Below are 15848 nucleotides of genomic sequence, written 5' to 3'. Positions count from 1 at the left end.
TCTCATTCCAGACCAGTTCATAGCCCATCGTCATTACATCTAATACGAGTTCTTCATCTAAATCTCCATATTTTGATTATTTAAAATATCTACTAAAAACAGACAGACAGACACGTGAAACTTATAACACCCTTCTTTTTGTCAGGGGTTAAAAAAAATAATAATATTGGTATGGCAACATTACTCCCACATACGTTAACGTAGTTTATACTTTATAGGGATAGGTTTTATGGGAGGTTGTATGTAGGTACATAAGTACTATTATTGTAACTGAGCGTAGATATCACTCGATCATATCACAGTAAATGCGATGAGAATATCGTATCAGATTAAGTTAGCTTCGGATTTTGTTGACTTTCTTGAATTGAAATAATATGATGATGGTATTAATCTATAAAGTTTGTGGACTACACCATTCACTATGCAGCATGCTACAGCTAGGTAGATACTGCAATTTAATTTTAAACTAAGCGAATGTGTAGCATATCACATTTATACGTGGGAGAGCCATGCTTCGGCACGAATGGGCCGGCTCGACCGGAGAAATACCACGTTCTCACAGAAAACCGGCGTGAAACAGCGCTTGCACTGTGTTTCGCCGAGTGAGTGAGTTTACCGGAGGCCCAATCCCCTACCCTATTCCCTTCCCTTCCCATCCCTACCCTTCCCTATTCCCTCCTAAAAGGCCGGCAACGCACCTGCAGCTCTTCTGATGCTGCGAGTGTCCATGGGCGACGGAAGTTGCTTTCCATCAGGTGACCCGTTTGCTCGTTTGCCCCCTTATCTCATAAAAAAAACATTCGTAACGAAAGATTACGTTTTATTAATACCAAATCATAACACTACGAATATACGACGCGCAAAAAAATTGCAATACGGCGCAATGCCAAACTTTGCATACCGATTACCGAGGAAATACAAAAATAATCATTTTGATATGTTTTTTGTCACAATTACTATCGGCCAGGTCAACGCACCGTTTGCGATAAATAATTTGTTGATTTGATTATTATTGTTATTAATTTAATGCCTAAATTAAGTAGTTGGTAGAGACTAGAACTAAGTAAGTAAGTACCTACTAAAACTAGACACGCAACGCAATTAGTAAATATTCTTTGAATAATTCTGTATTTCATATATTGTGTAGAACAAATGTCTGTATATCTGTACCTCTGTCTATCTGTTGCCTTTTCCCGCTCAAACCACTGAATGACTGAACCGAGTTGCTGTTTGGTATGGAGTATGGAGTGTAGATGTGGGAGAACTATCTCTGTATGTAAAAAGTGTCCGCTGAAATGCGTTAAATTAGGGTGGCGCTACAGTAGCAACAGGGTAAATTTTAAATCATTTAGCAGCTTTTATTTCAGCTGATACATGGGAGAGCCATGCTTCGGCACGAATAGGCCGGCTCGACCGGATAGATACCACGTTCTCACAGAAAACCTTGCGCTTGCGCTGTGTTTCGCCGAGTGAGTGAGTTTACCGGAGGCCTCCGGTTACCGTTATCCGCTCCGCTTATGTTCATATAGACATCTAATTATTAAATTATAATAATTATTGTAAAACAATAATATATTTAGCGTAGTTTAAGTAAGATAAATAAATAGGTTGGTCGTTACCCTGTGTTGTTTAAAAACATTCACTACGGAATTAACTAAGTAGTTTATCTTGATGTCAACGTCTTCAAATGGTTAAACATCTAATTCCGTAACGCCTAAATTTCTAGTACCAAGTAGAACATTATGATTTCTATTAAAAGCTCAAAACAAGTTTACGGAATTACATTTTTTATCTTCAATGTAAAGAAAATATGTCTTTAATAAGTAGGTATGGGTGTCATAAACCTAGCCATTTGAGTGTGATGTTAACCGTGCAACGGTCAATATTGCAAAAGTTATTTTGTTAGTTTAAATTTTATTTTCATTTTGATCAAAATTAATTGAAATGAAGTATATTATGTACCTAGCCTGAGCCTGAGCCCCTAGCCAAGAAGTTTTCTTTATCGCTTCTCTATAAATCGCCGACCTAATGTAGGTACTAGGTATGGAATTGACATAACATGAGTCGAATGTCGACTTTATTTTATCGAACGCTTATGTCAATTTCATACATTTTGATCGGCGATTCTATGAAGAAGAGATAAAGAAAACGTCTTGGCTACAGGACCTGCTCTAAGGAAAAGTTTTAACAAACTTTGATACACTGCAAACTCCACTTGAGTAGCTTTATTACGTAACATTAAAAATAAACTGACTGCAACTCGTAAACCCATTTCCACTAACCACGTGTAAATAGGGCAGTCTTAAATCGTTTAACTTTGGTCCTAAACAGTAAGGAAACATGGCCCTTATCATAGAGCAATGAAATAAGAGAGTTAAGTTTTTTCCGATGGCAAAAGAAATTTTTATAGCATATTAGACTTTTGAGAATTAAATGTAAACATATTTTTTATCCACAATTTTAATATCTTACACAAAGTTTTAACATGACATCCTAAGGGATGTTATACTAAGCGCAGTCGGAAGTTTTTATCTTTTAATAATAATAATAATAATAATAATAATAATCTTTATTTCTTATAAACAGTTACATTACTAAGATACAAGATTGAAGTCACCTAGTAGGCCTTAGCCTGTGTCAGGTAACAACGCTCTTCCATACCTAAAAAACCGCAGAAATCACTTATTATATATTATAAACAGACTATTTAAGTTATTATTAAAACTACTTTAAGTACACAAGAAGGAAAATACTAAACAGTTAACAATTATAATACACAATTTTTGATTGTAAATTATTGATTTGATTGATAATGGTGGTTGGTTAATGTTCGTATTCGACGCATAAAGTTATTATACCTAGCGGAATAGAGAAACAAATGCCTGAGCAAGCCGGATGTCACAATCACTAATGCCCGGGCCGCACCTGCGTAGTGCTTAGTGCTTAAAACGATACCATTGGACGATCTGCGTGTATCGTCCAATGGTATCGTCTCATAGCTCGAAGCTTCGTACGACAGATGAACAGTGGTACAGTGGTAAAAAGAGACGCGAGGTAAAAGAACAGCAGAATCAAATTTTTTCATCTGTTTGACGTCTAGTCGGCACTTATCGGCACGTTGACAATTTGATCTCTTAGAAAGATGCTTGTGTAAGTGTATACGTAAACAAATTTTTACACATAGACGTAAATCAATTTCGGTTTCGTTTGACAGCTCGAGATTGTTGCTCTATTCCGCTAGGTATATTAACTTTATGATTCGACGAAATGAATAAAAGTAATATAAAAAGTTTGTTATTCTGTTAAAATCTCATAACTCGTATTTTATTTTAATAAGTCTTTGCCGTTTTAGATACCTAATATTGTTTTTTAAACTACCATTCATTAAGAAATTACAATACCATTTGGAAATTACCTACACATTAACAAACAAATTATCTTTACTCTGTAATTAAGCTCTGGTGCTATCTACTCTGTACGCTCCCGTTGTTGAGGCGGCTGGCGATAATTTTCGGGTAGTGCAGTGCAGATCGAGCATGTGGACGGTAGCGGCGGTTCTGCTCCTGGCCACGGCGGCCGGGGCCATCACCCGGGACCAGTTCTACCCCCACGGCGCGGGGCTGGACCAGAGACTGCCCCATGGCGCCAACGTGTCATCCCCCCAGATCGCTCTGAACGTCCCCATCGCGTTCTACGGGGAAATCTACGATGTTATTTATGTAAGTGTTTTCAATTTCTTTAAAGTAGTCTAAATAAAGTTGAGCTCTTTTTACAAAGAAATCGATTTCTCTAAATCATAGTTTAAAATCAAAAGAAATTTAAGATCTTTTAAATACATATTTAATTTTAAGCTGCTGTCCCACTCTTGGGCTTTCCAATTTGCTCTTCGCGATTCCTTACCGAACTATTTTCGGCCAGTCAAAATTATTTAATAGCTCTCACACCGGTTTAGGTGATGGTGGCCAGTGTCATTGAAACCAGACCAGCTAAGCAGGAGTAATTTTATAGTGCCCGAGTGTGTGCGCAGTACACAAGAGCACTCTCTATTCCTTTACTCTCATAACCCAGTGGGACGGAAGACCGAACGACCGGCGAGAGATCAGGCGCAGGACCGACTTTTTACATGCCCATCCGACGCATGGATCATCTTACTTGTCAGACAACCAGGTGATCAGCCTGCACTGTCCTAACCAAATTTGGAAATAACATATTGTTTCCAAAGCGGGAATCGAACCCACGAGCTCCGAGTCAAGAGCCGCGCTCTATACCACTAGACCACGGAGGCGTTTTATATATTAACTAAATGATACACAGTAAAATATATTTTAATTAATGGTAGTAAATTGAATTAGATGTGAGAATAAATTGCACAATACTTAATTAAACTATTATTTAAATACAACACGTCAAATGACCCCTCTTTGGCATTTACTTCTTAAGTGGTGTAAACAAGAGGGGGTCTTGATTAATTAATATCTAACCATTGTGTTTAATTGAGAGACGTCAGTTTTAAAAGCACAGATGGTTGATTAGTTTCGTTTAAGTTTTCTTGAAGCCTAAATTTTACTAATTTCAGGCAGGGTCAGGTTTAAACTTGAGATTTTATTATTATTATTTTGTAACCCTAGGTATGCTGTTAGCTGTGAACTTGTGAAGACATAGGTAATGCCCGAGATAAACTTTTGAACTATACTACTTTGAAGCGCTCCGATAGAGTAAAAGTAATCACACATTTGTCAGCAACGTACGCGCCGCATCTCAAAATTCGTTGTAGCAATTGTATGAACTATGTAACCTCGCGCATGCATCCGCACCGTACGCCGCATTTTGTGTACTAAATGCGTTGCTGATAAATGTGTGATCACCTTAAACGGCTTAAACCCAACATTTTACTTCCTTTGCTCATCGTTGGGTGTGTTTTTACTTGTAAGATAGAGTTCTCGAGGTTCTTCTTTGTGCTGAATACTTTCCATTGCAAAGGTTTTAGTGGGTTCATAAGTTATTCATTACGAAAAAGCTTCGATCATTAAACGATCAGAAAAATTGGCTGACAAGATTTCTCCACAAAACCTATGCATCGCGACAGGCCAAACTCTATAACATTTTGATTTCCTATTTCTTCTAAAGTATCAAACACAACTCACTCCGTGGTCTAGTGGTATAGAGCACGGCTCTTGACTCGGAGGTCGTGGGTTCGAATCCCGCGTTGGAAACATGTTATTTCCAAGTTTGGTTTTTTTTTTTTTTATGAAATAAGGGGGCAAACGAGCAAACGAGTCACCTGATGGAAAGCAACATCCGTCGCCCATGGACACTCGCAGCATAAGAAGAGCTGCAAGTGCGTTGCCGGCCCTTTAAGAGGGAAATGGGGTAATAGGGGAGGGAAGGGAAGGGAACAGGGGAAAGTAGGGAGGGGAAGGGAATAGGTTAGGGGATTGGGCCTCCGGTAAACTCACTCACTCGGCGAAACACAGCGCAAGCGCTGTTTCACGCCGGTTTTCTGTGAGAACGTGGTATTTCTCCGGTCGAGCCGGCCCATTCGTGCCGAAGCATGGCTCTCCCACGTATTGGTTAGGACAGTGCAGGCTGATCACCTGATTGTCTGACAAGTAAGATGATCCATGCGTCGGATGGGCATGTAAAAAGTCGGTCCTGCGCCTGATCTCTCGCCAGTCGTGTCGGTCTTCCGTCCCACTGGGTTATGAGAGTAAAGGAATAGAGAGTGCTCTTGTGTACTGCGCACACACTTGGGCACTATAAAATTACTCCTGCGTAGCTGGCCTGGTTTCAATGAAACCGGCCTCCGTCACCGAAACCGGTGTGGGAGCTATTATTATTATTATTAAACACAACTTGACTAAAGGCCCCGGTACCATTTCCCACGGTAAATGTGTGGATTATTGTGGACGTCAGTGACCGTCATTTTTGACCGTACCACCCACATGCATTTCCGTCGCGACGCGCTTATCACTTGCACATTGCAAATCTAACAGAATTCGGTAAACAAGTAGTGATATAAATTGTAAACAATTTGCGTCTTAATTTTCAAATAGGGCTATCAAAGGCGTATAACTATATAATAGTTACATATTTAGCTGTTGTTCTTTACTAGTTGACTCTATCTGTCTCTAGTCTCTACTCTCTAGGAAATAGTGCTATCAATGGCGTATATTTACTATAGTTACTTAATATATTTTAGCTGTACAGTTGTTCTTGTTCTTTACTAGTTGACTCTACCTGTCTCTACTTTCTGGGAAAGATTTTCGGTAATTCGCGCGGTAGACATTTTTGCGCTATGTAACTATAGCGACTACAATATGAATTTAGGACAGGATGGTGATTGGTGTACCTTAGTTTTGGAGCAAAACAGCTTTTTTCTTGTTGACGAGCAATAACAGTTTTTTTATCCGACTTAAAAAGGAGGTTTCTCAATTAGACTTTCGTACCTATATTATGTTTTTAGGGTTCCGTAGCCAAATGGCAATAAACGGAACCCTTATAGATTCGTCGTGTCTGTCTGTCTGTCCGTCCGTATGTCAGAGCCATCAAAAACCTTTAATTTCATAAAAATAAACCTTATTGCTGCTGCGGAAGCCTTCATGGGCGAGTCCAACTCGCACTTGGCCGATTTTTTATATTTCTTCGCGGATAACTTCGCCGTTCGTGAACCGATTTTGATGATTCTTTTTTTGTTGGAAATAGGATACTTCACAGGTTTAAAGTCGTTTTTTTTTTTGTCAAAATTAATTATAATCCATAAACCTATAATGCTAGCTGTCAAACCTACATAAAACTTAATTAAATAAAAAATAAATAAATTTATGTATTCATTTAGATTTTAGATACAAGTTTAAGATATATCGCACATAGTAGGCATATCAGCAGATCGCTTAGAGATCATTGAAGTCAAACGTCAATCGCCTTTTATCTATATGCTGGGTTTTTCATAGAAAACTATATTCGATAACTCTTTCTTTTTACCTGCTCGTAGCTTGTAAATATTTATTTTTATATTTTTATGTTTTAATTGGGAATTTATAATTACTTTGTAGCGTAGCCGGACAGGCGTAGGGTCGACGGCCAGCTGTTGGTGCCGAGGTGTTTGGGACCCCGTCGGTGGCAGCTAGTTCAGTGTGCTGATTGACGCACCTACCGCACACTGAACTAGCTGCCACCGACGGGGTCCCAAACACCTCGGCACCAACAGCTGGCCGTCGACCCTACGCCTGTCCGGTAGATCGCGGAGACTTGAGGAGCTGGAGTCCCCCACGTCGCTGTCTGATCCCAAGATAAGTGTAGTGTCCCTACCCGTGAATTCAAAGAACCCCGAAATAGACTGAGGCTAGGCTTCGTACCCACATTACCCGCTCTCCGACTAACTAGGTTTCTCTTCTCTTTTTCCTTTAAATAAATTTGTTAGATTGTTTAATCCTCTTTTTTATTTCTCTCTTCTCTTCCCTCTTTTTATTGTCCCTGTTCTGGGCCAGGTGACAACTTATTTACAAACATTGCAATAACATTAATTAGCGATCGTATCGTAGCGTAGTAGGTATGTAGGTACCATCGAAGAGATCGAGTCAAAGGCAGATTCAATATTAGTCGTGAAAAAACCCGACCAAATAACGTATGTCCTCCACGTTATTTGGTCGGGTTTTTTCACGACTAATATTGAATTAGTCGTGATGGCTGGTTTTGACAAAACGCATCCTAACGAAGGTTTTATCTGATAGTAGGTACTATCAGAGAAGTTGAATTGCCATGATCTGACCAAATGACGTTGGTCTGGAACTGCCTATTTCCCCGATGGTACCATGTCATTTGTGTATCATCCCACAAAGAAACGCGTCAGTTATGAATGCAGTCATGTTATTTAGCTCATTTAGAATAAGATTGCATCCATAACTCAACCTCAAATGGTTTGTGGGTTAATACACAAATGCTTAACAGCGACCAATTATAATTCAGACGCAACAAAAATTCCCAAAACTTTTTTATAACATGAGCCACTGTCTTCATGATGACCTCTATAGTCAGTACGAGCTCTACCTAGCCGCTATCTTAATTATCGATTTAATTTTTTTTTTAATGAAATAAGGGGGCAAACGAGCAAACGGGTCACCTGATGGAAAGCAACTTCCGTCGCCCATGGACACTCGCAGCATCAGAAGAGCTGCAGGTGCGTTGCCGTCCTTTTAAGAGGGAATAGGGTAATAGGGGAGGGTAGGGATGGGATGGGAATAGGGGAGGGTAGGGATGGGATGGGTATAGGGGAGGGTAGGGAAGGGAATAGGGTAGGGGATTGGGCCTCCGGTAAACTCACTCACTCGGCGAAACACAGCGCAAGCGCTGTTTCACGCCGGTTTTCTGTGAGAACGTGGTATTTCTCCGGTCGAGCCGGCCCATTCGTACCGAAGCATGGCTCTCCCACGTATAAATATTATACTTTGCTGTATACTATTCACAAGTTATTACTCATCATTACATAAATACGAGAGTTGTGAGATATAATGTAAAGTCTAATGAAGCAATGGAGTTGGGACAATCTTTTTTCGGACCAATGTGTTGTTATCAGCATTTAAGCAACAGTCGAGACCTCTGCTGTGTACCTACGATATGATATTATCTCCGAGCGGGTCACAAACATCGTCAACTAATCAAAATGATATATTACTATTAGTTACGTAATTCCAAACTATGATCTATTAGGAACTATGTTCTAGGCTCTAAAATATCCGAAAGCGTGGAGTGATAGTAGATTTCTGAAATGTTTTGCCAAGAGTTTATCTATTCAATAGCGTTTTTGACTAGTCCAATCAATTAATGTGCTGTTGAAAGTATAAACTCCTGTCAAAAACCGCAAAAACAAGTGCTACAATATGATCTTGTAGCTACAAGCCACAACTAATCGGTTTATTTACACGTCGTAGAGAATCTAATTACAGATCATCTTTTTCAGGTCAACAACTACGGAATCCTTACGTTTAGAGAAAACATTCCGCTGTTTCTAAATGCGGAATTTCCTCTGCCGTACCCCTCTATAGCAGCGTTTTACACAAACATTGACACGTCGGAAACTGGCGCAGTATATTTTAGAGAAACCAACGAATCTCACGTTCTGGCTAAGGCAGAGGACAGCATCCAGAGTAACTTCCATGACTACTACGATTTTGTTCCGACGAGCGTTTTCCTCGCGACTTGGACCGATGTGACGCATAACAACGAGTCCCAGGGCCGCAGAAACACCTTCCAGATCGCAGTTATCAGTAATGGCACCGATAGCTTCGTCGAGCTGCTCTACCCTGAACGAGAAATACAATGGATACAGAAGGAAACATTACCTGGATACTTACCTGACGCGAAGGCACAGGCGGGATTCATCGCTGAAGACGGGCGCCTGTTTACACTTCGTGGCTCCGGCAGTCATCAAATTAGAAATATTGTTTCGTAAGTTATTGTACCAACCTTTTATCTACAACCTACTTCACAAATCATCAAACTGATTCACTAACTTTTGTTTTAGATGGTCGAACGTTCATGATCCAGGCAGATACGTTTACCGGGTGGGAATCTTACCACCGGACAGCAACATCGTCGCCCCCGACTTGTACGATCAATACGAAGTCGAAGTAGAAGAGGAGTCGAAGACCTGTGCCCAAAGTGGCACCAGCGTCTGCCATACTCAAGCCAGATGTGTCGACTATCAAGCCGGCATCTGCTGTCAATGCATCGAAGGGTTCTACGGCAACGGAAAATCCTGCATCAAAAACAACGTCCCATTGAGGCTTAACGGAAGACTAAATGGAGTTATTAACAACATTAATTTAAATGATGTGAACATACAGGCCTATGTGGTGATTTCCGATGGACGCACGTATACGGCATTGACCCAAGCGCCGGCATCTCTCGGTACGAGTTTGCAAACTTTGAGCGTACTAGGAGGCGTTATTGGATGGCTCTTCGCTAAACCTATAGGATCAGCTAAAAACGGTTACCAACTAACAGGGGGAGTCTTCAACTACACGGCCGATATTTTCTATCCGGGAACTGGAGATAGAGTCACAATAAATCAAGAATTCTTGGGTCACGACGTTTTTGATCAAATCACCTTTGATACAGACGTTCGTGGGTCCATACCGGCTATTCCTATGGGCGCTAGAATGGAAGTAGGTGAATTCCAAGAACTGTACACGAATGCTGCTCCCGGCATAGTCAATAGCGTGTCGACTCGTACATACATCAATAAAGATACGTCGCAGAGATACGAGCAGAGGGTTACACAAACATTTTCATACGTTCCATGCAAGTTTGCCCCGCCATCGGAGGAAGATAATATACCAGTTACACTTAAGGTTGTAAAGAATTATTTAGGATATGAAGTGAGAGAAAACATTGTGCGATATGGTACAACCAATAAAGTAATTTTAAATGATCAGGAAGACCCCTGTATCGAAGGACGTAATGCTTGCGCTCCTCATAGCACTTGCGTAGCAGAAGGCGACACATTCACCTGCGTTTGTCAAAGCGGTTTCGCGAACATATATTATGAGAAATCGAGCGCTTGTATTGATATAGACGAGTGTGCGGCTGGAACTCACAACTGCGACACAAACGCCGACTGTTACAATCACGAGGGAGGATTCCAATGTCGGTGTAGAGAAAATTACGAAGGAAATGGAGTGAGCTGCAAACGAATTTCAAAATGCAGGGACAACGTTTGTGACCCCAATGCCTCGTGTGTAGAAGGACCACAAGGAGAGCCGACGTGTGTGTGTAACGCTGGTTTTGTCTTGGAAGGTAACCGATGCTTGCCTTCTTATAGATGCGATCGTTGCTCACCCGACGCTCACTGTCAGTATCATGAGGAGACGAACTCATACAGTTGTCAGTGCAACGACGGCTACATCGGTAATGGATATGATTGCGTAGTAGAAGAGACTACTGAAGGAGAATACACGGAAGTAACAGAATCTAGTTCGACTACATCAATATCTACATCGTATGCGCCAACCGAGTCAGAATACAACGATGATTTTGTTTTAGCGAACTGTGGTACTTACGGCTGTTACTGTCCCGAGGGCTACAGTTTGTTTAAAGATTCAAGAAACGTTGATTTATGTAGGATAGATTCTTTAAAAGAACCTGACCAAAGCTTAGAAAGTAACGACACAACAACGAGTAAGTAATTATTGTTTTTTTTAATTTTGCTATAATAACATTATGATTTTTGGCTTAATTATAATAATTTTTATAATTTTTGGTTTTCAGTCACATGCACCACTGATTCACAGTGTCCACCCAACGCTATATGCTCATTTTCTGGCGAGCAGTATTACACTGGCGACTCTGATATTGGACACTGCGTCTGTCCAGAAGGATACGAAGGGGACGCTTATGAATGTCTCGAGAAAACTGGTCCGTCCTGTTCATGCGGAGCTGGAGCCCATTGCATTGAAACAAACGCCGGTGACATGATGTGTGTCTGTGATATCGGGTACCACGGCGACGGCTACGACTGTAGACCGAATTTCAGCTGCCAGAACAACTCCGACTGTGAAGTCAATGCGGAGTGCCGACTAGATACGTACAATGAGCTAGTCTGCCAATGTATATCCGGGTACGTGAAGGACCAAAGCGACGCATGCATACCCGACGGCCAGCTGTGCAATGGGGCGGTGTGCGCCGACCACGCGTCCTGCTTGTACGATGATGTTTTAAGTATCAGCTACTGCCAATGCGATTCGGGATTCGAAGGCGACGGAATCTCGAGCTGCGTCACTAGTGGTAGAACTTGTGACATCACCAACGACTGCAATCCTTACGCCGTCTGCACTCTCGTGGAATCGGCGTACCAGTGCGTCTGCCGCGAGGGATACACCGGCGACGGATACGTTTGCAATCCAGAGATAAGTTGCAGAACCAACCACTACCTGTGCGATCAACACGCGTCATGTTTAAAGACCAGCGATGGATACGAGTGCGAATGTAATACCGGGTACAATGGAAACGGTAGTCACTGCGAGCTGAACCCCAAGCTGGCCGGCAACTTCTTAGTGGCGAGCGACGGCGCCTCCGTTTACCGGGTGCCATTCAAAGTGACTCCTCGGGAGTTTGCAACGCCCTTGAACAGCGGAATCTACCAAATAGCAGTAGGAATTGACGTGGACTGCCATTCTGGAAGGATTTACTGGGGTGATGTGAGTGGCAATGCCATCAAACGAGCGGCGTACGATGGATCTGGATCTGAACAGTTTTTATCAGTTGGTACGTATTTAACAATTGTGATTATTTTTGTACAGTTTGTAGTCAAAAACTCAAAACTAGTCAAGTTCAGTCAGTGTGGAATGATAAAGACACTTCAGCATAAAAATGTCTTTATGAAAGTAGATACGAATTATTTTGGCTGAATGCTGCTTAATCAAACATAATTTGTATTTACAGATGTTCAAGCACCGGAAGGCATATCTGTTGATTGGGCAGCAAGGAACATATTTTGGACCGACGCAAAGAAATTAACGATAGAAGTAGCCAACATAGACACTAAAGTTAGAAAGGTCTTATTCAGGGGAGACGGTATCTACAATCCAAGAGGAATTGTGGTGCACCCATCAAGAGGGTAAGACAACCTCTTTTCAAGTTCTACAAAATCTATACACATCCTTATTACTTACTAGCTGTTCCCCCCACTTCTTCAGCGTGGACTTTAGTTTATAGCGCGCGGTGTCAAAAAAAAAACAAAATTGGTGTCAAATTTAAAAGGTTTTAAAACCCTTTAAAACCCCTTAATAGTTAAATCAAATAACAATTGGAAGAATCAAAAGATCTTCCTTAAAATGGTACCACCTCTTATAGAAACACGTTTGAGTAAGCGCTAACGCGACTCTTAGCGCCATCTGTTATGAATTTTTGGAACTAACTTAATTTGAACAAATTTACGCATAAACACCCCCTTACAACCCCTTTTTCCAGTTAAAAAGTAGCCTATGTCCTTTCTCAGACTTAAGACTATGTGTACATAATTTCATTACAATCGGTTCAGTAGTTTTGGCGTGAAAGCGAGAAAGACAGACAGATATACTTTCATATATATGACGACAGATATACTTTCGCATTTATATTATTTATATTAGTATAGATTAAATAAGAATTAAAATCCTATAATTCTAATTTTTATAATAATTGTTTTTTAAATTAAGCCTAAAATCCCATAAATCTAATTGCTATTTCAGTAAAATCTTCTGGTCCGATTGGAATCGCTCCGGGCCGAAGATTGAATGGGCCAACATGGATGGCTCCCAAAGGGGTGTATTCTTGGACCAAGCGGACGTGAAGCTGCCTAACTCTTTGGCTATAGACTGGGCGAGAGACAGGCTGTGTTACGCTGATGCTGGGCTGTTCAGTGTGAGGTGTGTCGGTATAGACACCCTGGAGCGAGAGGTGATCGCCAGCAACTGCTCATATCCTTTCGGATTGGCGATCAACGGCGAACAATTCTACTGGTCGGATTGGAAGAAGTAAGTACTACTTAGATAAAATTAACAGTAACTTGTTTTCATTTTTATTTACTACTTCAAAAACACGCCAAGATTCTGGATCCTAAAATATACTAACTGGTTGACATTCGACAATAGGGATGATGACAAGGTCAAAGATTAGCGAATTTTGTTAATAAAATAAAGAAATCACGCTAAAAAATAAGTGTTCCCAAAATTTCAGCTTGATAGCATTTGTATTTTTTTTGTTATGCGCCTTCAAAGTTGGATATTCAAGTCGATTTTTTTTTCAATTAAATTTCTTAATATTTGTATACCATTCGATTCTTATGCAATTAAAAGCAACTTTTGTTATGAAACCACTTTCATAAACGCAATATTTAATATACCTGTCGAACAAAATTCTCTCCCGATGCGTACAAACTACGAAAGAGTGACGTCATACGTTCGTAGTACTTTGTATGGAGCGTTTCGGGCAGGTCTTTTTTATGAGATATTTGAATTGTCATAACTTGGTGAATTTATAAGCTATTAGTGTCATTCTTTCAGCGATGTTTCTATTTTTTAAGTGTCTTTCAATTACCGATAAAAAAAATAGTCATCATGCCTATTCGTCCTATCATTCTATGGTCCTGTCTTCGCATGCGCACCTCAATATTATATTATCTCATTCACATAACTAGGAAAATACAATACAATACCAATATTTTGTGCGCGGGTAAGAGACGAACAGCTATAGTTGGCCAAATTTCTCTCTATCCTGCGAAAGGACATTGGAAGTCAACTTACATAAGAACTGAATAACTAGTAATTAGTAGATATAGTTAAATCTCTTAGCCTTCAAATCAGTTACAATCCTCCTATTTATTTCAGACTGAAGATCGAATACATAGACAATTTGACGCAGCTCAAGGGCCAAGTGCCAATCGCGACAGCATCGAGAAGACTATACGGAGTAGCCGTGGCGCCCGACCAGTGTCCAAGCTCTACCAACATTTGCGAAAACAGAAACGGCTACTGTCAAACGAACGAGATCTGCCTCCCCGACGGCCAGGGCAGTAGAACTTGTGTGCCAGGGGACGTTTAATAGCTTCTATAGTACAGTGTTACAAGGATCCTTTGGCACTTGAATCACACTAATAGATTGTGGATCCTTTCGCATTGCAGATTGCGGTGTTAGGTCTTACTTTGGCAAGTGCCAAAACATTCTTGCGGCATTGTACTTGTGTTAAGTTTACAGTCTAAACATAGACATAGACATTTAGTGTAAAAATTAGTAATTACACTGCAAACATGAATAACTATATTATGCTGTGACAGGCAGTGGTACCATTATATCAAACCTCATCAAACCAATGCAGTTTAAGAAAAAATATTTTGATTCTTTAAGTCCGGATTATAATATAATATTAGTTAATGTATCCGAAACAAGAAAATACATATTAAACGATCAATATTACTGAGGAAAAGTACTTAACTGCATCATATCTTTGGATCAGGGAAATTTTTGATTCGGATGCGACTATTTCTAATCGCTATAGCCAATAAACATGCCATAAATTTCCGAATCCAAATCAAACACGATTTATAAAATATACTTTATGACGATTAATTAATAATATAATATTATGTTATGTATTTCCACATCCCCTTTGAATATTTTATGTAGTTATAAAAACACTTAATACTCATAATTAGTAAGTTTTTAATAATAATAATGTTACATTCATACCAAAGCTAGGTTTAATTTGATTATTACTACAATAAGGTCTCATGGATTTCTATTTCTTACAAATTAATTGCTAATTTAAAGACTTTAATCATTTTGTAGATAATAATCGAATGTGACATCATACCTAATTTCAATTGTGTATTTATGATTTTGTAAATAAACTAATAAATTTATTTAAGTAAACTTTTTCTTAATCCATCTCAAAATAGTCGAGATTCATCTATGATCCCCAACTAAGGCCACTTACGCCAGTCTAAATACATATCAAGTTATCTCTCTCGTTCTTCATAGACATAAAAGAGAAAGCATGATAATATATTATTACAAAATTAGCAATAACCTAGATTGGCGCAAGCAGACCTAAACATCAAAAGAACTTACACTTCAGTTGACGATGTTCTATAAAATCTTTCATTTAAATGACTAATGCATTTTAAAATAAACCTATTTAAATAGATGTAGCCATAATGTTATAATATAAAAATCTTTATTATAAATAAAAGTTGCAATGTTTTTACTGTAGCTTCATTAAAGGCATTAGTAACTTATAATTGCATTTAAAGAATTGTATCATAAAGTTATTTTTACCCTTTCTTACCAAAAAGGAAAATTTAAATTCTACTCTA

General features: G+C 39.6%; 1 protein-coding gene across 1 annotated transcript; it reads left to right on the top strand.

The window, feature by feature from the left end:
• The first annotated feature begins 3534 nt into the window (after nt 1-3534).
• On the top strand, nt 3535-15226 carry LOC121739168 (nidogen). Its single transcript, XM_042131515.1, has 7 exons — nt 3535-3719; nt 8957-9444; nt 9521-11175; nt 11266-12261; nt 12439-12613; nt 13227-13511; nt 14364-15226. Exons 1-7 carry the CDS (start codon nt 3537-3539, stop codon nt 14575-14577), a joined length of 3996 nt encoding a protein of 1331 aa, XP_041987449.1. The 5' UTR covers nt 3535-3536; the 3' UTR covers nt 14578-15226.
• The last annotated feature ends 622 nt before the right edge of the window (nt 15227-15848 follow it).

The sequence above is a fragment of the Aricia agestis genome, chromosome 2 (assembly GCF_905147365.1).
Source record: "Aricia agestis chromosome 2, ilAriAges1.1, whole genome shotgun sequence".
NCBI lineage: Eukaryota > Metazoa > Arthropoda > Insecta > Lepidoptera > Lycaenidae > Aricia > Aricia agestis.
Note: the sequence above shows the minus strand (reverse complement) of the source record. Positions and strands in the feature narration are given on the sequence as shown.